The sequence below is a fragment of the Drosophila miranda genome, chromosome XR, assembly GCF_003369915.1.
Source record: "Drosophila miranda strain MSH22 chromosome XR, D.miranda_PacBio2.1, whole genome shotgun sequence".
Classification (NCBI taxonomy): Eukaryota; Metazoa; Arthropoda; class Insecta; order Diptera; family Drosophilidae; genus Drosophila; species Drosophila miranda.
Window position 1 is genome coordinate 16,692,011 of NC_046674.1, and position 24,563 is coordinate 16,716,573.

A 24,563-nucleotide genomic window follows, 5' to 3' on the forward strand; every position below is an offset into this window, starting at 1 on the left:
CTAACTGCTTATTAAAAAATATATAATTACAAGCCTGATGAGACGAGACATCCCCCCCCGCCCCCACCACTCGCGACCCACTAGCCCGGCCCGGCCCGGCCCGGCTTTGCCCTGGATCCCGGCTCTCTTGTAAATTCCCGTAAACATAATTTGTGGCTGCTGCCGCTTTCGCCGGAGCATAACTCATTTTACCTGCCATTCGAGAGGGCGCAGGGCGGAGGGCGGAGGGCGTAATTAATCGGATATAGCGACAACCGAATTAATGAGTGCCAGCAGCCGGGTGCTGGGCAGAGGGGGGGATGCAGGGATACCCTTTGGCAGCACAACAAAACCCAGATGCATGGCAGAAAGAATACAAATTCCAGCCAAAGGGTTGCGAAAGTCCCACCCCCCCCGGCCCCCCAAGTCGCACTCGCATTAATGTGTGCTGTCAGCATTTAAATAAAATATAACAGCACATAAATGAAGGGCAGAAAAACGGGGCAGTTTGCGAATGATTTATGCCACCGAAGTTTGCTGATCAATGGCAAATAATAAATTAAAACTACTTTAATTGCACATTACTCGTGGCCCGGACACTGCGGAGGGTGCGGTGGCGGCCCCCTGCCCCCTGCCCCCTACCCCCATTGAAGGCATTGAAATATATGAGCCGCAATTTACAATACGAAAAGCGACAGATGTGGCCGACAGGACCCGCACGCCGCTAAGACTCGGCCGAGAAACGCTTCTCTATTCCACATGTGGCTGGAGAGGATTACCAGCGATGCCGGTGGGGGATCCCTCCGAGTCCCGAATCCACGTGCTTTCATATTTCATTCACCTTTGGCAGGGGAAATTGCTGACAAAGGGGCCCTCCCCCCCATCTCCCATTATCATCATCATCATAATCGTCTCTGAATCATCATCGTCTCTGGACGAATGGCCAGAAAAGTGCTTGCAAAGTTATTTTCCTTTTGCTTCCGTGTTAATTATTTCCGTTGGGGATGTAACTTTTATTTATTGGTGGGCTAGGAGGGGGGGGGGGGGGAGTGTCGTTAATTATGCAAGATACTCTTGTTCAAATTTGACACAAATTGTGTTTAATTAAAATTTACAACCCGATGGCTCAAATCGTTGCCGATGCGGACACCTCCAAGGCCGTAACTTTGCCAAAAACTTTCCGAGTTGATCAATCTTTGAGTGGGGGGGGGGGGGGGGGGTGGGGGCTGAACGGGGGCGTGTCCACATGTTCATAGAAGCCCTCGAGGAAAAACGACTTCCCTGAGAGCACCATCGTGAGCACTTCGTCAATTATTCGGGCATTCTTTTGACGTTGTGTCGCATAAATAAGTGAACGGAAACGATAGGACATTAAATGAGAATTCAAGAGAGAAATCAATTCGACGGACTGACAACAACCTTTGTATATTATTAAAATTTTGAAATGTTTTATTACCTTCGCCCCCTCTCGGGGTCCTGGGTCTCTCGGTCTCTCTGTCTCTGTGTCTCTTCGTCTGAATAAATCATGAACAGCTGTTGCTCTTGCTGCTGCCTGATTGATTTGCTTACAATTTACATTTGGCCAGAATGGGATTTGTTGGCAGTCGAGAAACATCTGAAAGAACAAACAAAATTCTGTGAAATTGCCTTAGCCATTTGGCAACTAATTGACGTTGATCGACAGTTGCCATTTATATAGAAATATATATGTATATAAATATAATATTTATTCGATTGCTCCCACGGCATGGCCGGCGCCTCCAGCTGACGGCTGCGCCGGGCTCTCGCTCCTTGGCAATCATTTATTCATTCATTAATTTGTGTTTGTTTTATGTTAATTTATTTATTACACTCCACCCCTCCAGCCCCCGCCGTCAAATTAAAGGTGAGCCAATTACGAATGCGAGGGCCAGGGCCAGGGCCAGGTCCACAGTCGGAGTCGGAGTCGGAGTCAGAGTCGGACTCGGTTCGAGCCATTCATGTGCGCATAAATAAGTTCCTCGGGGATGGAATGGAATTATGGGCTCTTATGTGCCCCGATATTCATTTGCGGCACTTAACAAGTTGCCTTTTGATTGGCACACGCAATGAATGTATTTTTATTCACAGTTAATTTGCGTAATTATGGCAAAGACAAAGCAGCCCAGAGCCCCCCCTCCGACGAAATAAAAGTACTGCTCATTCGCAAGTTATGGAATTTAAGCCGTCAACTTATCCACTATCACTTGAACATTTTCTTGTGCTCTGCCGCTGCCGCTGCCACTGCCTCTGCCACTGCCTCTGCCTGCTCTTTGTATTGTATTTTAATTAAGGCACGTAGACCAGAATGGAGGCTTGGGGCATGCGGCATTCGGCATTCGGCATGGGTTGCATGCAGCAATTAAAGCCAAATAATGGCAACCAGCAATGCATACAAAAAATGGAAACGAATGGCCAACAGCGAGCTAACAAGGCGACAACAGCGACGATGGCCATCGCCATCGCCATCGCCTGCCGATATTGCGTATACGCCGCATTGTGCCGGCCTGGCGGGGCCCCATCTTTCTCCCATTATATAACACTTTACCTCTGGCCCTCTGGCTGGTCCGTCCGGCTGTCCCTGTTTTTCGTGCACGACTGGACACGCGCAAAGGTCGCGATTGAGGAAAACGAAAAAGAAACGCAGAAATTTACGCAATTTCTTCGACAGCCTGGTCGTGGTCCTGGTGCCTGGCTCATGAAATGGGAACTGAAGTCTAAGACATTTCTACTGGAATACCGGGAATACTTGACCCACTTTTTGGGTGAGTTTTGTGAAATTATGACACGGGTGTTGCTTCAATTCAAAGGAGGATTACAGGGCACTAGGAAGCGGCTTTTATTTCCAAATTCAAAGCAGAATTAAGCAGCAGTTCTTTTAATATTCTGCCCAGCAGTTCCCCAGTTCCCCAGTTCCCCAGTTTCCCAGTCTATATGGATCCGATATGGTCTCCATGGAGATGGAACTTTCTGGGGCAGAACTTTGATTTGGTTTCTCTCTTCAGGCCAGCCCAAAGGAGAGAGAGTATCTCATCTGTAGCCTTGGTTAATTATGCTAATTTATGCAAACAATCAGGGTGCAATAGGCAGACAAGTGACAGCAGCAGCAGCAGCAACACGGCCACACGGCAACACGGCAACACGGCAACGTGGCAACGCGGCAGCACAACGGAGCAGAGGGTGTGCCTCTGGGGCCAAATGGGCACAGATAACATGCAAATAAAGACTTACACAGACACAAAGAGAAAGTGCGACACATGCAGAACAATTGACTTGAGCTAAACAAAAAGATACAAGATACACACGCACACACGCACACACACACGCACACACACACGCACAAAGCAAACACAGACACGGGATACACTTGCGAGGCATTGTTTTACGACTGCCAACAAAAGCTTCAAATTTAACTTCTTTCCCATGCATTCATACGCCGTGTATCTCGTATGTGTATCTGTATCTGTGTCTGTGTCTGTTGTGTGTTGTGTGTTTCTGTTTTGTGTCTGTTTTGTATTGTGTATCTGTTTGTGTGTTAAGCGACTTGTTTTACAATGCCAATGATAACACAAACACACACACACACAGCCCATGCATGGCAGCAGCAGCAGCGAACATCTTGATAAGCCCAACACAAGTGCCGTCTCTGCCTCCTACATTGTATCTGCGGCTTGTCTGACATTTTGTAATTGAAATTTTGTTGCAGCCTACTTCCAGGCGTCGGCCCTGCTGTCGTGCTGGCGCGCTGCAACCATTACGCATACGCCATGCTGGGCACTCAAAGAAATTAAACTATTTGCCAGCGCGCCTAAATAACCTGTACAGCCCCCGCCTGTCCGGCCCGCCTCTGGCGGAAAAAATCCAAAGCGTCATATTTTAAATAAAAAATATATACATGTATATTCTCGTGCACACGCCGAGGCATGACATTGGCTTCATTATACGCCGACAGTGTGCAACAAAAGTTGGGTGCGGGGATGCCAAGGAGATCGCCGAGCCTCTGTCTGCCTTCCTTCTGGCAACAGAACTTCGTTGGGCCTCGGGTCGGCCTCTGCCCGCTTGCCGTCGATCTCTCTGTCTCTGCTTGACTTCGTGCCGGCCTCTGCCTGCTTGCCATCGATCTCTCTGTCTCTGCTTGTCTTCGTGCCGGCCTCTGCCCGCTTGCCGTCGATCTCTTTGTCTCTGCTTGACTTCGTGCCGGCCTCTGCCCGCTTGGCGCCGACTTCGACCTCTGCTTGACTTCGTGCCGGCCTCTGCCCGCTTGCCGTCGATCTCTCTGTCTCTGCTTGACTTCGTGCCGGTCTCTGCCCGCTTAACATGGGTCGCTCTGTCGGCATCTCTTTGCTTCTGCATCTCGGCTTCGCTTTGGTTCGGCCCGCTCTTCGGGGCCCTGCTGTTGCGTCTCTGCCTCGCTGCTGCTGATCCTATGCCGGCTTGGATTAGGCGCGCATGGGCTCTGCTCAGTCCCGTTGCCTCGTCGGGGCGTGGGCCTGTTCAATTTGTACCCTCTGAGGTCCTCCCACTAATCCCGACTTTGTTGTCCAGTGTGGAATTTTGCACAGCCACGTTGTCGGTCGTGTATGCAGTCTGTTGGCCAGATTTCCAGGCGCACACAAGACAACTTGTTGCCCTGACAGCCGAGTAGACGGGAACATGGTCCGTATGCATGTCTGTGTGTGTGTGTGTGTGAGTTTTGAACTCAAGGTCAACAGTGGCGTATACTAAAGTGCAAATTTGTTTTATTTTCCTGGGCGGGCAGCAGGCATGAAAAATAGATGAAGCCGGCCGGTGGAAACGAAAGACAGGCCAAACGGAAAATGGCCCCACAGAGACAGAGACAGAGAGTGGAGACTGGAGACAGGAGACAGCGAGAGCAGAGGCCGCAGAGGCCGCAGAGACGGGGAAAATTTCATTGAACCTAATCAGTTTTGAGGCCAAAATAAGGTTCGGTCGTGGCACGTGGCAGCGCAGCGTTGCCGGACGGCCAATGGCCAATGGCCAATGGTCTGAGGCCACTAATCCCATAAATAATGCAAGGACCAAGCAAACCGAGCTGGACAGATGGGAATGGAATGGCAGTGAATGGAGAGGAATGACGACGGCTCGACTCTGGCTCAAAGATGCGGCCGGGCCAATCGTTTCAAGGACATAAATTCACGCAAATGTTTCAATCAATTTTGCGCTGCTCGGGCACAATACTCGTACAAATTCAATTTGACCCACAAATTGCTGGCACAGCCCAAAAGGGCTCCCTCCCAGAGCAGGAGGAGCCGCAGGAGCAGGAGCAGAAGGTCCCCCTCATGTTGTTATTGAGCCATCTTTATGCGATTACACAAACAACAATGCGGCGCTGTGGCAGGACGACAGTGCGACTGTACGAGTACAGTGCGCGACATAACTGGATAGCATTGAGCGGGAACGGAACAGGACAGAGCAGGACAGGGCGGGACAGTGTCCCCAGGATAGAATACACAAAGGACGGGACGAGCCTCGCACTAAAAAGGGACAGCGCAACGGAAATGTCTAACGATTGAACAAAACGGAAGGCAACGAGGCGAAACCGGAAGGGGGTTGAATGGAGGGGTCGATGGTGGCATGGTGGCGGTAGAGGGAGGGGGGGGGGGGGGGGGGGGGGGGGGGGGGGGGAGAGAGGGAGAGCTGGCGGTAATAAATGACATGACAGGCATCGAGGAAAATTCCTTTGAGTAAGCCATAGGGCCATCGACTGACTGGCCCAGGAGCAGTGCACTGGAGTCCTGCCAGACTCATAAACGCTTACCTAATGCAAATGGGCCATGGCTTGCTCGAAAGGAGGTGGCGTGAGGGCGGAGGGGGGGGGGGGGGGGGGGGGTGGAGGCAAGATCTGGATGTGTTGCAGCATTTGCTCATTAAAAACTGACTAAATTGAGTTGTGTGTTTGTGTGTGTGAGCCACGTTCCCCCGAAAAAAAAAGGAAGAAGGAAGAAGAACCCACAGCCCAACAGTCTGTGGGGTAATGCGCTTAGAAAAGGGACAAGAGGGAGAGCAGGAGACGCAACTGGGATTGGGGGCAGACAATCTACTGGATACAAGTTGCGACTGCCACTTGCAAATGCCTGCCAAGGATTTATAATGTTGTCCTCGTCCTCGAGGCGCGCTCGAGTTGCCGTTAAGTGCACGAGTTAACCTCATTTTATACCGTCTCCTTGGTCTCCTTGGTCTCCTCGGTCGTAGCTTCCTGCGGCTTCTGTCTCTCCTCCTGCTTGGCCACAAGACAGGGACGGGGACGGGGACAGTCCCAGACGAGAGATGAAAGCAGCTAGAAGGGAATCTGTAGAACCAACTCCTTATGGGATAATCTGCGGGGGAACAAATTATCTGAATATACTTAATGTTCAAGCGATTTGCTAATCAGGCGAGAGGCCAGAGCCAATCAATTATGATGTACGCCATATTAGCGGGGCTGGCAGGGTATCTGTGGATCGTTGGTGTGGCCTCAAAATGCTCCCCTTCTGTGTGACCTAGTGCCAGGGCACAGACAACGGGCTACAGAGGACTACGGACTACGGACTACGGACTACGGACTACGGACTACAGACTCCACGTGCAGTGCAATTTATTGAATCAACGCGCGTGGCATAAACAATGGCCCAGCCAGCCCCGAGATAATGGGGCGTGCCGCTGCCTAAATATAGAACACAATCGTCGCGTCGCTTCCTTATTGCAGTTGCGGCCCATTGTGCGGGTCCTGGGGAAATCGGGAACCGCAGCGCCGCCGCAAAGAGGCAAAGACAGTGCAACACATTAGCCGGCCTTTGTCTTTGTTTGAGAAGCTGCAACAATGCAGTGGAGGAGGGAATGCCCTCAAGAGTGGCAGAGGGAAGGGGACAGGGGCCTGCTGCGGCCTGCCGCAAAGCCTTTGTGTGGCAACCATTGTTGCACCTACTCGACGACACCTTCTATCCCTTTCTCGGGCGATGCCAGGACTCATTTCAAATATTTTGTTAAGAGCAATTCGCTCTCGAAGCTCGAACCTCGAACCCTGCTGGCTATTTGCCCCGAATGCAATTAAAAAACTACATTTCCATTGGCATTTTCCATTTAAATGGGGAAAAACTCAATAGCTGCGAGACTGACGACAGAGAGAGAGCGAGAGAGAGAGAGGGAGATATTAATAAATTGTTCTTTGGCCCTGCAAAATGAGCAATAATCAAACAGAGAGAGAGAGAGAGAGAGAGAGAGGGGGAGAGAGCAGCAGTAAAAAATGCATAATTGCCGGCCAAGTAATGGGAGAAGAACAAAGGAAAAGTTTCCTCCCCAGCGGAGGGGAGTGGAGTGGAGTGGAGTGGAGCGAAACGAGAGGAGGAAAAAACTGCTATCACTGCGTGTGGACTGGGCGAAAAAATATATTAAATTTCTCTCTCTCTTCTGCTTTTTCAATTAAACTTTTCAAGTATTCCGCGATTCTGTATCTTTGGCCAACAAGCTGATTAAAAGTTGAACCCGGCCAAACTCCACCCGGAGCCGTGCCTGCCTTCCACCTGCTTCTGGCCAAAACCGGTTGCCAATTGACCGTTTTAGAATGGTAATTAGGCGGTGGATTAGGGCGGGGGATAATCTGTCTTAGTTCTGAATTGCTGTTTACTTTGAAGGCTGTAATCATCATTCGAGCTCCGTTTCGATTGCGATTGGAAGTGCTTTCGGTTTTTGGCCAGCCAATCGGATTGTGGGTCGTTTTCTATCAAATTCCCTGCAGCATCTTACGGCTGGCCATCAACAGCTCATTTATCCTTTGGCCTTCGTTCTCCGCCAACACTTTCCAGTTGATGGCCCTGCCCTCGCCCTCCGATGGCCGCAAGCATGCTCTGGCCCGGCCATTGAATAACCATTTGTGCTGCTGTTTTCGCCAGCATTATGAATTGATTGCTTGCAGGTGCCTGGCCATGCAGCTGACCGCACCAGATATCAATAACTATCTAAGGCAAATCCTCCACACACGAGAGCCACACACACAAGCCATTTTTCATGTTCACTCCTCAACTCTTTCAAGGCTCCTCGCTCCAGCTTCTAGAGATGGCACTGGGACTCGGGCTGGGGCCGAAAATCCCATCAACTCCATTTCGTGAGTGTTCCGTGACAGTCCAGCAGCTCTTTCCCGCCTCCTTCTGGCCGCTGCACTGGTTGCTGGTTATCGTTTTCTTATCGTTTTTGGGAGCGAGCTCCCTGCGTGGCCACGTCCCATCTCCATCTGCTTTTCCTGTGTTGCTCTGTGTAAATTGTATGTATCCAAAAACAATATTTATATCTATCTGTTTGGTGTGTGCGTGCCCTGCCGTGCCCTCCCCTGCCCTGCCCTCCCCTTCCGTGTCCAGTGTATGCTTTTTTCTATGCATCATCAAAACTTAGTAAATTAAAATGGTCAGCGAGGCGTTTTTTTTTTTGTTTCGGCAGCATTTATTTTCAATTTGTGTGGCATGCTTTTAGTCGACCACGTTTCAGGTTCCACGCTCCACTCTCCACTCGCCCGCACGCTCCCTTTTCGACCCATGTTTTCCATTTAGTTTAGGTTTTAGCCACAATTTTGGATTGGAAACAGTTTGCTGTTCTTGTTTTTTGTGCCCGTCCGCTGCCTTTGTGTTTGGAATATTGATTAAATTGAGCTGCCGATCAGGAATGCGAGGCGAAAGCGATTGCATTGCATTACAGGCTGATTGCACAAATAAAAGCTTAAACAATTGCCCATTTGGCCGGGGCGAAAGGTTAAACTCCCGGTCATTTATTAACACACACGTGCCGAGCATTTGTTTATCCAGGAGTGGGGGGGGGGGGGGGGACGGGGAGCGCCAGCGGAGGCGGTGGCGGTGGCGCTTAGCAATTTGTTCGTTTGGCGGTTCTTCGGTTAATTGAAACAAGTATTCGCCGGGGCTCACAGGAGCCCCAACACTGGCTTAATCATCCGTTTAACCAAAAGCTCTACGGCGTGCGATAGGTAGGGGAGGAGGAGGAGGAGGGTGTTCTCATTTATGCTTACCGCTTTCTGGCCCCCCCAGCCAGCCCCCAGCCATCCCCTAAGCCATAGAGCGTTCGCGTTTTGGAAGCTGTGGAAGCGCCTTCCCATTTTGCGGCGTGTCTCGGGTGCTCCATTAAAAATGCATTTATCATTTGGCATTTTTGGAAAAGCTTCCTTCCTTTTCAGGCACAGACACAGACCCGGACCCGGCCCCGTCCCCGTCCCAGAGCCGGCAAGCAACTGACACCTTGTATCAGGATGCTCATCCTTTCGGTCGGAGCCCGTCCGTGGGAGAGCACTTTAAGTTGTTTGTTTTTAAAACTGAGCACAAATTGTATTTGTTGCGAGAAACTTTTACTTTGGCCAAGAAATATGCACGAATTTAGTTTTTGCGGCAAAGTGAAAAGCGCACACTACTCGCCCATGGCTGGGGGCATGGGGCATGGGGCAGTGCAACTTGGGGCATGTTTAAGCGCTAAACTGTTACTTCCACATGCTCGACTCGACTCGACTCGAACGACGATGGAGAATGGAGAATGGAGAATGGAGAATGGGGAAACAGGTCGCCAAACTGGCTCCAGCTGGCCATCGATGTGTGGGGTTTTAGCCAAGAGCCGAGACAAAAGGCCCGTTCCCAGAGTGTTCATAAAAATCCAACCCGACAGCCTGCCCCTCCCAAGGAACTAGGTCAGCCGTAGACACACACACACACACACACACACACATACATTGTAAAGTGCTGGCAACAACATGGCAGGTGGAAGTTGTCGAGGTGTGAGTGAGAGTGCGAGTGCGAGTTCGAGTGTTTGGCGGGGCTTCCCATTCATGTTTAGCCGCAATGCAGCGCCTGCATAAATTTCATTAGATTTTAGCTCCGGGGCACACTCCGCTCCACACTCCGCTCCACACTCCGCTCCACACTCCACTGGCGTCTTTTGTTTCCATCTTCTATATCAAATCAATTGGCCTTCAGTTCGATGCCATAAAGCGGGGCAAGACCACGGGCGCGGACACGGCGGGGGGTGGAGGTGGAGGTGGGGCGTGGACTGGTGCCACATCTGAAGCACATACTCGTAAATGGCTTCCTAATGAAGTCATAAAGTGCCCGGGCAAAAAGGCAGCTAGATGTCCGCCATTAAACGCACCTTGAGCGAAGGCCAAGAGGGAGAGAGCGGAGGGAGAGAGCGGATGGAGGCTAAAGCCAGTTCGCCGAGAAGTATGCTAATAAACGTAAACCGTGCTCCATTACCAGAACGGGATACGGGATACGGGATGTTGGAGGTAATAAAAATGAAAATAAGTTTGCAAGTGGCCAGCGTCAGGGGCAGCATGGATTTAGGATACCCTGGCACCCTGTCGATTGTTTCGAGGGCTGGAATAAAACGTGATAGATATACAGTATATAGTACATATATATATATATATATATTATAATATATTACAAAGCCATAAGAAAATAAAAATCATGCGATTATATTTGTGTTTTTTGTATGTAAATAAATTTTAAAAATTAAAGTTATTAAAATGAATTAAAAGTATTTAAATTAAAAATCTAATTTTGTGTAAATATTTTTTGTTCAAATAAATTTTAATTTATTAATTAATATTAATTTTAATTATTAATTTTAATTATTTGTAATTATTGCCTGCCAGATTGCCAGAATCAATCCAGGAAACGTTCGTTTTCCATAGTAAATTCCTCCAAGTTCCATTTGTGGACGACAGATCCTGCCAATCTTTACCCATCCTCCATGGTGCCTCCAGTCTAAAGGACTCTCTTCTACCTTCTAGCCCATGGCTTTGGGGCATACAAAAAGCAGAGTCGGCATCTACCTTTTGGGATTGAGAAATGGAAAGAGGAACCGCGAGAGCCTGAACACACATACTCGCACATAAATCGAACATGCGAGCAGAACCTTTACGTGCTGACAATGATAATGACTTTGGATATAAGCGAAGAGCGAAGAGAAAGCGAGAGAGAGTCCCGAAAGTAATTAGGAAAATCCGACTGAAAGATACCCACTACTCGGGGATTGTCTACAGGAAGTTGGAAAGCCGCCAATTATGGAATAAATAGTCCCAGTCTCCACGATCATTGCACACAGAGGTACATATGTACGCGTGTGTGTATCTGTGGAGTGCACGAATAAGATATACCCTTGCGCTCAATGAGAACTGTCTGTCTTGCAGCTCCACTGAAAGAAAGAAGTGCATCGAAAACGCTTTGCACGCTAATGCACCATTATCAGAAGGTCACACCCCCCCTTCCCACCACCCCTTTCAGAGACCGTAAATCTTCACTTGCATCTGTGGACTTGAAAGGCTTTAATAGATATTTATGGGCGGAGAGGTCGATGATGCATTCACCGTGGAGCCAAACATTTGCTCTGGATCCTCCCTGCCATCCCCTCTTCATATGTTTGCATTGATAAATTGTTGCCAGAGTTGTTCTTTAGCCCCCGAAAAGGGAAAAGGCTTTAAGTTCAAGTGAAAACAAACGGAAAATGGAGAGCGGAAAAGGAGAGCGCGGAACGCGGAGTTGGACGTTGAACGTTGAACGTTGAACGGTGAACCAAAGCAAAACAAATTGTGGCAAAACAAAAACTGCAAACTACATGAACAATTTGGCATGCAATGCGAAAAGAAAACGACCAAAAAGTAAAACCAGAAAAATAGCGCCAGGGACACCGTCTGGATGTATATAGTTTTTTTTTTTGGTTTTTTTTTGTGTTTTAGCCCGCTTGTTGCATTTTTTTTTTTGTTGGTTTCTTTTTTTTTTTTTTTTTGGGTTCCAGGAAACCTTAAAAACGAGCAGCGCTTCAAATTTATGTGCTGCGGAAGTGGCGACTTTTAGTTTTTTGCTCGCCAGGTGTCAGACATGCGAATGGAGAGTGGAGAGTGGAGAATGGAGAGCTCCGCCCATGGGAGGGGCACTAGGATAGGATAGATAGGCACTTGGGTGGAGGGGCATCGCCTCCACTTGGTGGCCGGTTAAATGAAATCCAAGCTGCTGCCGAGTCCAGGGCCAAAGTCGATTTCCCCGATTTCCCCGATCTCCGCGATTTCCCCGACTCCTTCGATCCCCCCGATTCGCCATCGCTCCTTCTGGCCGCACACAGTCTCATGCATTTCAATCAAATGAAGTCGCATAAAATAATGGAATGGGAAATGCCATACAGACGCAGCAGAGAGAGAGAGAGTGCTAATCGGATTGCTTTTCAGTGGCATGCAATATGGGAGAGAGAGAGTGGAGAAACCTGCGATTGTTGGGCGGGGGCGGGGGGGGTTGCTAATGAACATCATTCTCCTGGCTATGGGGGGGTCAAGCTCCCACGTTTTAATTAACTATCTCGCATCAGCTGTCCTGTGTGGCAGCACCTCCAGCATCGAGCATCCAACATCCAGCATCGCGTTAAGAAAACATGTGTTCGCTCTCCTGGATTCCGCTTAACCCCTCGACAAATGCTCCTCCTCCTTCTCCGCCTCCAGTGATAGTTAGTTTTTATGTTATTGTACACCAACGACTTCCACTCGAAGAGGGGCGGATGGGGCGGAAGGCAGTGCATTGGAAGCTGGACTACAACTCCCACATCCAGTGCCGGTTAATGACCCAAACGACACTCGATGGGGCATTAAATACTCGTAGCAATCCGAAACAAGCCATCAAGTTTATGGAGAAATAAAATTAAATTAAATGAGCTTAGACCGGAGTGCCGTAGCTGGAGCTGGAGCCGTAGCTGGAGACATCCCCTAATCAACTCGTTTACACTCCTGCCAATTTGCAGAGCTGCGGAAACGGAGATCCACTAATGAAGGGGGTTTGCTCGATGCAATGCATAATTTTCCGATTGAAAGAGGATCCGCTGTGTCGCGGATAAATATTGGTTGAGGAATGGCCGTCCCGCGGGGGTTCAGTTCTTTGTGTCCTGGCCCTGTCCTGGCCTGGCCTGGCCCCCACTTTTGTGCAGGTAATTGCTCTGCCATCAACGCTTCCTGTCCCGCCATCGGAGCCTCGGGGACAGGAAATTTGCAGAAATTCCATTTTGATGGAGCGCGGACCCCGCTTGAATTTGTGCATGCACCACAGCGCCATAACGCATTCGGGATTGGCAAATGGGAGAGTGGAGTGTGGAGAGGGGTGGCGAGGGGAAATGGTAACTGGCAATGGGACAAAAGGTGTGTTGTTACGCTGCGGATATTTATTGGTAGGGGAGTTAACGATTATTTGTCAGATAAACATGGAACGCCGCCCGGATGGCACGGATGGCAGGGATGGTAGGGATTGAACGGATTCAAGTGAAGACCTCGTTCGTGGAGCACAGGGCGGGGTACTGCTTGTTGCGGCCCGTGAGGCAGCCTTCGGTGCGGATGCGATAGATCGGCTGGCCGCACACCGGATCCCTGGCGTAGTTGCAGGTCAGCTTGAAGTGGGTCAGGCCCTTGGTCACATACCGGTCGCCAGCGCAGCCCACATGCGAGTTGCTCTCCATGGCCATGACCGCAAAGTGTCGGTGGAGTCTGTCGGAAATATCGGAAAGGAGGCATGAGGCATGAGGCAAAGGGCACAGGGCAAAGGGCAGAGGGCACAGGCCAGAGGGCAGAGGTCCACTTACTGCTGCCGCTTCGGGTCGCACGGATAGTGCTCCATATCCGCTGCGGTCATGTTGGCGTGCTCGCCCCACCAAGTGCGCACCCCGATGCCGAGCAGCTCTGGATACAGCCGCACGAGCAGCTCATCCTCGACGCGGTGCGTCATGTTGAACACAATGATGTTCTGGCCGGAGCGGGTGAAGTTCTGCGTGTTGCGGCAGTCGTCGTGCTTGGCCTGGCACATGCGCGCATTGTAGCCGGCCAGCGTGGCCAGCTCCTCGCTCCACTGCATCACCATCATGCGGGCGGAGCGCGGCAGCGAGGAGTTCTTCCCGCTGGCCACCCGCTGGCGCTGCTCGTTGTGCAGCCGGAGGATCAGGTCCGCGTGGACGGTAAGGTTCACCATCTTGGGCTCCGCCGTCAGGCAGGATCTGTGATTGGGCTGTGGGGTGGACTTGTATTCAGTTCTCCCCCGGAATTAATGCTCCCCCGGACACTCACCGTGGTGTACTTCTCGCAGGCCACATGCCTCCTGCCGCGCGCACACATCTGCGGCTTGCAGTACGGATTCTCGGGTCCTGTGGGCAGCGCCAGGATCTGATTGTTTCCCGCTGCTGCTGCTCCGGGCAGGGACCCGGGCTGCGCCTGCTGGGCCTGCTGGGCCTCGGCGGCCAGAAGAAGGGCAGCCGTCAGGCTGAGTAGCGGAAATAGTCGGTTCATGGTCGATGGCGGACTGTGCTGCAGAGCCGTGAACGGGGCTCCCTTATAACAGAGCGAAGGCCCAGGTAGAATGGACGGCACGGCCGTGGAATTCCTCTAGAACAGCTGGCAGTTGGTTTGCCCCAAAATCGCTAGTCGCTAGTCGCTAATCCAAAAGTTTTTCTCTCGCGTGGCATTGAACAGATGTACAATGCTTGGCGAATGCCTCAATGCAAGCCCCTAATTGTCGGTGATATAGCACAGCCAGCCGCTGTGCTTTCCCCCCCCCCCTTCCACACCCCTTCCACCTCCCATTTGTTTATCTACTCAGTTGGCCACAAAATTGGCCACGAAAGTTGTGGCTGCCTGGCAGCCCGGCAGTCTGCTACCAAAAATGGCTGTCATCATCATTGTCGCTGTCGCGTTTAACAGCTGAGTGCCCTCAGCACGCTGACTCACTCTCACTCCCACGCCGGATGGATGGCTGGCTGGCTGGCTGGCTGGCTGGCTGGCTGGCTGTCTGGCTGTCAATGGCATTCGCATTAGGCCACATTAAGTGGCATTTCATGGGACTCGGCACCCACAAACGGACTTGAAAAGCCTAATAACTCAATACCGCTCAATTGATTACGGCCAAGACGCTGGCCAGCTGAGACCTCTCCTTCTTGGCTGCTAATTGCCTGACAACTGGGGCTCCTCCTGATTTGCGTGTGCGCGTACGTGGGCGATACGTGGCTCATAATTGGCCCGGGAATACACCGAATCCAGTCGAACAGAACTTAATTACAGCTGCCGCTGGTGCTGCCGCCGCTGCTGCCGGCTCTGCTGCTGCTCGTTTAAGCCCTCGCCTTTGCTCGCTTTGGTCTAGATCCGAAAGATGAATGCCTGAATTATGCATAATTATTCATGCCATATATCGGGGCAAGTATCGGGGACTAGGGCCCGCGCGCGTGCACATGTCAAGTGGGGCAAACTCCAGAGTCCGGAGTCCCGAGTCCGCTGTACGGAGTCCGCTGTACGGACGTCTGTCTTGTTTAGTAGGTTGTAAATTTTAATGCAAAAGAGCAACATTTTTTGTGATTTATTGTTTTTCCGGAGAGCAGTCCATGAGACCGGGGCCATGCATTAAAGAGCAGACGAGGGGCCAGCCTCTGGTCGGATCGGGACGACTTCCTAGATGTGGCCGACACGCGTGCACCTGTTGCCGGGGCCGGCCGCAAAGTCAGTTTGTTTTGCCGGAAATTTATGGCCCAAGACGTGGCCAAAGCCAAATACTCGTACAACATTTTTTCGTGGCCCGCATATAATTTATTTTTAATAGAGAGACAACTTTCTTTTTGGTTTTTTATGGACCGGCCCCATAAATATCCATTTCCCATCAAAGAGGACACGAGAGCACGGCAGCACTGGAGCACGGAACAGGAACAGGAACAGGAACAGAAGGAGCTCTGGCCATCAGGATGGAGACCGATTCAATTATGTAAGCACTTTGTACTTAAAATGTCATTATCTGGGGGCAGAAGGATGCCGCTCGGCTGCACTCCCGATCCACCAGATCCATTGTGTCCTCCTCGCTGTATCTGTATCTGCATCTGTATCTGTATCTGACCGAATGCATCTGTGTGCGTGCATTTCCTCTTGGAATTTGCTTTAGCTGCTGTCAGAATTTTGCAATTGAATAATCAAATTGAATGGCCACAATTATCTGTGCCTCCGTGTGTGTGTGTGTCCATGTGTGTGTGTGGGCTAGTTGATTTATTGGCCAGGCCAAAGCCACAGCACAGCTCGCCATAACTCAAATACACGCCGCCCCTTGGACCACAAATATTTGCTAATGAATTTTGAGGCGCCAACAAGCTCGGGCTCCGGGGTTGGACCCGATGCGGGCTGTGGTGGCCATGGAGCCGTGTCAAAGGATTGCCGGCCATCAATATGCGCATAAAGTTCAATATTGCCACGCAATTCGCCCGAATCCCGCCAACAATAATCCTTAATTTTATGCAAATCTCGTCAAAGTACTTGGCTCTTCCTTAAGCAGCCCCAACCCCCCAAAACCAGCAACCCCAACCAGCAACCCGCAACCCGCAACCATCAACCCCTACAAGTCGCCAGCTTAGTTTTCGCAATCCTCTCTTTACTTTTTTGTTGGTGAAAAAGGGAAAACTTTTTAAGCGCCAACGTGGAAAACTTGTCCGTGTCTTGCATGCCAAGAAAAATGTGTCAACTGCGCGAAGGAACTCGCCGAAAACTCAATCCCCGAAGCCGCGAGTCCGGGCTCGAGGCCGGGCCGGGCCGGGCCGGGCCTGTCCGGGCCGCGTCGGTCCGTAGTCGTAAACATAAAATGGAATCCAGCGCATTGCGCTCCCTTATCGCCTCTCAACTGCCAACCCAATTTAAGTTAATTAAGTTGTTACATTTCTGATCTAACACACAAATCGCAAAACAACAGAAATCTAGCTTTTCTGTCTGTCCGCCTGTCCGTCCGTCCGTCCGTCTGTCCGCCTGCCTGCCCGTCTTTTCTGTCTTAAAGCCATAAAACACTTTCGGAGGCCAAATTCAAAGCAGGAGGAGACTTATTCATTTGCATTGCCGCGAGAATCATAAAAAATTAAATGGAATGCATGTTTCAAACGAAGCCCAACGAATGTGGAATACCCTTGAGGACCAGGGAAACGATCGAGGGCTCCACAAAAGACTAAACTGTATTTGAATTATTGTCGTAGAACCCAAAGCATTTTCGCTTGAAGTCGCCGCGCCGTGCTCTCAATTAGACGACAATGTCTGGCGGGATATCCTTTTGTTTGCACTGAGCTTCCTTGAGGATTATATCCTGTTGGCTGGCCACAGGATGCCTTCACGATTATCGCTTAATTAGCCATCAATTAGCGTTCGAAGTCCTTGAAGAGGGTAAGTCCTCGAACGACTTTTAATTATAACAAAAATTTAACAGGAATTCGTTTTAAACTGTTGTTTTGTTACAGGATGGGATGGGATGGGACGGGACCCCCCCACAAGTGCAGCGGAATCAGCATACCCCATTGCCCCCCAGAGTATAATTATGCAAACGTTTTATTATGTTGTGCTCTTGCATACGTATGTGTGTGTGTATGTGTGTGTGCGTGTGTCCATACACGGGTTTTTTAATTCTTTTGAGTTGGCATTTTTAAAGCCGCACAAAAATATGCAGCATTTTTTTTTGCAGGCCGTCTTTGTTGCTGCCAGCGCGCTGCGACGGGGTGTGGGCTGGTGTTGCTGTTGGTTGTGCATTGTGTTGACACATAAATTTTAGGCAAACACTGGCTGCACACAGATACACGCGCACACATGCACAGAGCGGTGCACTCGTGGTTTATTTGGGTGAAGGCCACGAGCAACGCGGCAGCAACCCAAAGGCAGCCACAGCAGCAATAACACAACGGCAGCGGCACCACAACGGGGCAAATCTCAGAATTAAATGCAATTTAGTGCAGCAAAGTGGCAGCCCGCACACACACACACACACACTCACACACACACGCGCACTTGGTTACATAGAGGGGGAGGGGGGGACAGAAATGTGGCAAAAATTTGAGCAAACTTTTCGCAACTTGTTAAGCATTTGAATGGCAGCAATGCCATCAAAAATTACCCAATTCATTTCTGGCACATTCCACTCGTAACATGTCAATTTGTATTGGGGAAAAGCCCAGCCCAGCCCAGCTCAGGGAAAAGTGAAGGTGAAAGTGGAAACTGGAAAGAAGGTAACCATCGAATGGGGAAGCAATTCCAGCAAATACGATGGGCGATGCTTGAGATTTGGTGCCTGGTGCCTGGTGCCTGGTGCCGGGCCTTGGAGAGGCACAGAACTTCAAGCGACAAGTAAACAAAATGTCCCCAGCTTAGACGCCACTTACGAATGCCATTAGGCCCAGGGGAAACACGGAGAGACGGAAAAAAAAGGGCTAGGAATGCCAAATAGAAAATACCAAATACTCGCACCGATGCCGATGCCGATGCCGATAAAGCCTCCAAAGATTGGGAATGTCGAGGCAAATGTGTTGTAAGCCCAAAGATTTCTTTTATAAAAATGTTGAATTTGCGAGGCATGGCCTTTGATTTTGTTGCCGCATTTGAATGTTAAGTGGGGAGACGATTTGTCAGGGGTGGAAGCCCCTGAACAGCTGAACAAGATGTCTGTCTGTCTGTCTGTCTGTCTGCCAAGGAAGTTGCCTGGCTTCGGCTTGAGTAATCTGTCTCCCATCCATCTCCATCTCCATCTCCGTATCCATCTCTGCTGGAAAGGCAGAGGAGGACACGACCGAGCAGACCCGAACAGAACAAATTGAAAATGCAAATCTTTGGCAGAAAGAGCTCAAAAGTGCAGAGCAAACAACAACATCATCCGGAGATTGGGAACTTGGCAGAAAGTGCATAAATTGTTGCATACTTAACGGCGCAGCGCCATAATAATTGCAAAGCATTTGTAAGCACCTGGCTAAAACTTTCCCCCAAGAGATTTCTTCCTCACTTCTTTTCATGCTGATGAGCTGTGCAAATTTGCCCCCCCGCCCACCCGCTACAGCGGCAGCTAATTGGCTAAATAAGGCGTCTTAAGCATTGCCGAGCTCCATGGAAATTACGCATACGCCATGGCGACGCAGAGCAACTGTAAAATAATTGTTTATTTATTGCTGAGCTCCCGCTCTGTTGCCCGCCGTTCCGTTCGGCTCCGTTGGCGGCCAGGTCCGGCTCCACGTTCTTTGCGGCTCTTTTGTGTGCGGCCACATTTTTATTGCCTTTTCATCTTCTTGTTTGTTTTGGCTCTCGACTTTAATGCGGCCTAATCTTTGCCGTTTACCAAAAAATGTTGCCCCAAGGAGCGTTACGCAAATGAATTGCATCATGATTGCCCGCGCCACAAAGGACGGGGGGGGTGGCGGTGCGGGGCGTCTCGGTTAGGTGTGCAGCATAAATTTCAAGAAAATATTGTCAAACCAAAGAAAGTTTTGTTCGGTCGGGGACTGTGGGCCCCGGCAAACTTTCGAAAGTGTTCTGGCAATTGATTTCCTGCCAGATTCGGTTGGGGTTTCCCCTTTTCGAAAGTGGGCCACATTAAAGTTGATGAAATCCTTTCTGGGAACACCAATGCAATCTCTCTCCCTGGGGCACACACACACACACACACAGACATTGTTACCTGATGGTTATTAGCCGGAGCATTGTTATGGCCAACATTGTCGCTGGTGTCGTGGCCATTATATCCCCGGCTCGGGCGTGTTGTTTATAATGTGGACTCTGCTGTGGCCTACAGCTGAGCCTGGGCCTGGGCTGGGCCTGGGCCTGGGTTCCAGGGACTATTAGTTATTTTATGGCCTGCTCGATGCTATCAGGCGGCTTCAATGCATAATTTTGCACTCAATTATAATGGACGCCTTCGCTGAGGGAGTGGGCTGTGCGGCGGAGGGGGGGCGGCGGCGGCTCGTGCGGGTGTTGGTAGATGAAGTACTTCATTTCGAAGGAGCCGTCGAGCCGTCGAGCCAAAGACGACGACGGAGGCGAAATAGTTTGTCATCTGCTCCAAGGCAGGCACAAAATTATCATTAATTACGTGTAATCAAGGGATCAATCTGCGGATTGCTTTGTGGGTGGCATCCCACCCCCCACCCCCCAGCCCCAGCCCCCGACTGGGTCAAGTGTGTGTCTGTCGGACTCTGAGACCGTATTGGGGTTAAGTGGGGGCATATTAAAAAACATTTCAAGCGTTTTATTGCCACACCAGAAATGAGCTCAGCAATGACGCTGTGTCGACGATGATGTTGCACGTTAAAGTTGCAACTCCAAAGCTGGCGGTAAAGGTAACTTTTGCCTGCAGCTCGCGCGGATGATTGAAACTTTTTCGATTTCGAGCTCATAACGGACATAACTTTGTGCGGAATTAGCATAATTATTGTGCCATAAAACGGGTATTTGCCAATGGCTGCCAGAATGGCATCCCCATCCCCCTCTCCCCCTCACACTTCTCTCTATATGGAAATGTCCCTTTTGGCAGCTGCAGGGGGAAAATGGAAATTTGTTTCCCGCGTTCGGGGAATTGGATTGATTCCTGGATGAAATTGGAATTCATTTCGGATCTCTCCGCTCTCCGCTCTCCACTCTCCTCTCTCTCCACTCTTCTCTCTCTCTCGGTGAGCTCCAACCTATGCATTCTGCCACCGCAAAGCCCTCAAAGCAATTTTATTACCCCCACAAGATGGAAAAGAACTTTCGGCTGACATATTAGTTGGAGCTGCTGCTGCAGCCGCAAAGCCGCAGCCGGACAGGACTGGTCGCTCCCCGCACTGTTTTGTTGCAACACTTCTGTCTAACCGAAATTGTCAGTCTTGCTGCGGCTCCCACTGACTGCTGCTCTCGTTTTTTGGCCGCCCGCCCTAAGTCCATAAGCCTGGCCAGGAGCATCTGTGTCCTCTAAGCCGCATGTGTGTGTGCGAGTGTGTGTGTGTGTGTGTGTGCGAGAGGCGAGAGCTCTCATAGATTTTAGCGCATCTGGCTGGGCCCTTTTTTATAGCATTAGGACATGGACTGCTGTACAAGTGTCTGCGGCCAGTTGGGACACTTTTATTGCACAGCATGCGACCAGAAGATAGTTTGCGGTGGATTTTGTGGCCTGAAGGGGCCTGAAGGGGCCTGGGGGGGCGACTCTGGCATGGAGACGCTTTTATCTACTCCTGAGGACGCGGGAATGGGGGGGGGAGTCGTTTGCGTATGACCAAAATGGCCAAAAACCAAAGCATAAGAAACCATGAACCCATGTGCTGAATTGTTAAGCATTAAGGGGCATGCGGCATGTGGCATGTGGAATGTGGAATGTGGAATGAAACCATTTCGGAGATTGCGCCGCGACTCACCATAAATGTCAGTCACAGCTTGACCTTGAGCCACCCCGAAGTCATTCCGGATTTGTAACTTGAGCCACGCGACACGCTGGGGCCGGAGCCGTAGCCGGAGCCCGGGCCGGAGTCAGAGTCATCAGCATGCCAGGCAGCCGGAATCCATCAACGAAGCATAAACTATGGGCGAGACTCTGTAGACAAGTGCCAGATAAATGTTGGCAAATAAAGAAAATAGAAAATACGAGTACGAGCCAGTGGCAGAGTCCTGGAAGTAGTCCTGAGGCGGATACAAAGTGGGGAAAGTGGGAAAGTGGAGCACTAAAGTTGCGATGATAAAACACTTTGGCCTAGACATTTGGTCTAAATGTTAATTGAATCTCTGGAACAGATTTGCCAGATTATTCGAATCGAGGCCAAATGAAACCCGAGCGAATCTTGGCCAAGCAAAACTTAGGACCACGTGAATGATTGGGCTGGAAGACCGAACGAATCATGAGTTGAGGTATCAGGACTTGGGTGTGTTGTGAGCTAACATCTAGCCACCACTTGGGGCAAAGCCCAGGCCTCTGCAGCGCCCGCAAAGCCAAGGACAAGAGCGGCAGCAGCAACTGGAAAAGACAGACGGAGTCCTTCGCCCCGTGGCAGTTGCAAGTGGCAGTCTCTGGCGCATGTTTTAAGCTAAACGACTTGGATTTAAAAATAAATTGAGGTCAACTAAGAGACACCAAAAACAATGTTGCTTCGGCATCGTCGGGCCACGGCGTGCTCGTGCAACGCTTTTTGTTGCTGGATGAAAGGGAATGCGCTTTTAGTGCAGTTGGCTGGAATCGTAAAACGAAATTCGGCGTACATAATGGTAATTGCGTGTTTTTTTCCACTCTAATTACGAGTTATATGCATTCACACTAGCACAATGCCACACACACACACACACACACACACACACACACACACACACACAGAGAGAGAGAGACAGACGCACACAGACGGAGTCACATTCGCATCCGTGAGTTGAATGCGGCCCATGAAACGCCAACCTAAATATCCGGGCCTCGACTCCGTTGTCGTCGTCGGTGCAGTCGTTGCAGCCCCATAGTCGCATAAAAAAAGGAATTAAAAGAAAAATGCATATAAAGTGTTGCATTTGGCTCGCACGGCTTTCGTCCCCCCGTCCCCCCGTTACCCGTTATCCCCGTTCTCTGCTTTTCTTCGCCGACTTTCCTACACTGCTCTTTCAACCTTTTTTTTTCACACCCAGGCACTGCTCTGCTCTCTGCTCTGTGCGCTGTGCTCTGTGCTCTCTGCTCTGCTAATTAAAAACAGCACATAGTGCCATTAAAGCCAAAAGTTCACTTCGTATGCCATTTTTTTCCGGGTCAGGATAAGAGACAGACAGATCGCAGAGCAAGACGCTGACACAGAGAGAGAGAGAGAGAGAGAGAGGGGGAGAAAAGAAAGATGGGGCGCACTGCATATGCGCTATTTGTACGGAGATTATCTCATTATGTTTGCGGTTTTAGTTGCACTGCCACTTTTTGGCCATAGGCTGTACGACATGGCGTATAATTAATTGCGTAATGAGCACGCCTGCCAGACGCACACTCGGCGGCAGCTGCCTCAAGGATTCTCTGTCTCAGCGCGGCAGGGCAGGGCAGGGCAGGGCACGGCAGGGCAGGGAACGGCACTCAACGCCCACGACGACTCATTGTCCTTTTGGTGCCTCCTTCTACTCGCAGCAGTGCTGCTCCTTTGTCTGCCCTTTGTTTGGGCCCGGCTATCTTAAGCACCTTGTCTGTGGCCTCATAACGACCAGAACAGCCAGAAAAGCCAGAAAAGCCAGAACAGCCGGAACGACACTTCAAAACAAACAATTATCATCAGGCTGCAGTTGTGCACGGGTTCGCTCTCTGTTCGCTCTGTTATTTGTTTCTGTTTTTGTTCTTATTTGCCGCTTATCACGCCGCCATTAAAAAATTGTTTGCTCTTCCTTTGAGCCTCGGCAAACATAACGAACGATTTACACAATTGCAAACAAGCATATTTGCCAGCAACAGTAACCGAGCGGAGAGCGAAGAGCGGAGAGCAGTGAAAATATTTATGGATGGATAAGTTTGTTGCGCAGCCGGAAGGGTGGCTTCGATCCTGCCCCAAATATGCACCGGAGGGGGACAGAACCCAGGGACCACCCAAGAAATGATAGAGTACCGATCGATTGGCCCAGCGATGAAGGGTCCCCTGTTAAGCTCTCCGATTCCCGCAGGGTGTGCCCTCACTACAGGGTATTCCTCGGTACCAGGCACTCGGCTCGGATCTGCTCGAGGGGATTATTTACAGCATGACAAAATAATTACAAATATACATTTTTTGCGCAGCTGCTTTTATGCTTTTGTGCATGCTGCGATTGAGTGGCACAAAGGTGGAGAGTCCATAAAAAATGTATCAGCTTGCGGCAGGGTGCTTCACCCAGGAAACCGAAAAACGCACAGCAATGCCGGAGCACACCATAGACCGAAGCACGCCTCGGGGCCTCGGGGCCTCGGGGCCTCGGCTCGCTGCAAACAGTTCCTTGAGCTCTAGAGCCGCCGCTCGTGGGCCACCCTACTGGGCCAGGCCTGTACTCCCCCATGTGCAGGCATGTATGCGTTTATCAACACCATACATCCATACATCCATACATACATACAAATAGGTGGAAATTAAATTGGTTGCGTGTCAATATTTGCACAGGACACACACACACACACACACACACACACACACAGCAATACTTGAATAAATAAAAGCAAAATATTTTATGGCAAATGAATTAATTTCAGTAGTTTGCATTTGCAATGCGTTTTCACACTCGCCTCTTAATTTTCACCCATTTCCTAGCCGCAGTCGTCGTTTTTTTTTTTGCAGGATTCATCTCTTAGGATTTTGCTGGCGAAATCAATGCGAATGGAGCGCTCAGATGCAGTTTTTGATTGCTGGTTTTTTGGCTGCCGCCTGGCAGCCGGCCGTAATAAATATAATTATAATTTAAATGTAGTTTTATGTGTGGGAAAAAAACAGAGGAGTCCGCAAACAATGCAGCAAACACGAAGGGGACACTGAAACGATTCAGGCATGAATGGAGCAAGGAGCATGGAACATGGAACATGGAACAGGGGATACTCGTAGTAAATTATCTTCTGCTTTTTTGTAGGTTTAATTTCGCATATAATATATATGGTTTTATGGCTACAATTCCTATACAACAGGGGCTGCAAAACCACGACCTACATTACGCTGTGGTTCCCCCAGCAGACCCCCCAGAACCCACAGAACCCCAACCGCCAAGACCAAAGCCTGACAATAGTTTATGGCACAAGTGTTAAATATTTTTGTTTGGCACGCCAATGCCCCGAGCGGAACTCACACAAGCTCCCACACCCCGC

The 24,563-nt window shown here is 50.2% G+C and overlaps 1 protein-coding gene and 1 long non-coding RNA gene across 2 annotated transcripts in view; one reads left to right on the top strand and one right to left on the bottom strand.

The window, feature by feature from the left end:
* The window catches only part of LOC117186279, a 30,704-nt gene extending 6,514 nt beyond the window's left edge, over window positions 1-24,190 (top strand). Inside the window, exons 2-3 of the long non-coding RNA XR_004471385.1 lie at window positions 15,660-15,755; window positions 24,046-24,190. This is a non-coding gene — a long non-coding RNA (uncharacterized LOC117186279). The remainder of the gene's footprint in view (window positions 1-15,659; window positions 15,756-24,045) is intronic.
* LOC108152684 (antigen 5 like allergen Cul n 1-like) lies at window positions 13,163-14,315 on the bottom strand. The gene is made up of 3 exons (XM_017282183.2): window positions 14,078-14,315; window positions 13,600-14,018; window positions 13,163-13,504 (listed from the first exon to the last, which is right to left on the bottom strand). The coding sequence occupies exons 1-3, from the start codon at window positions 14,294-14,296 to the stop codon at window positions 13,279-13,281; spliced, it is 864 nt and encodes a 287-aa protein (XP_017137672.1). The 5' UTR covers window positions 14,297-14,315; the 3' UTR covers window positions 13,163-13,278.
* Window positions 24,191-24,563: the final 373 nt, after the last annotated feature.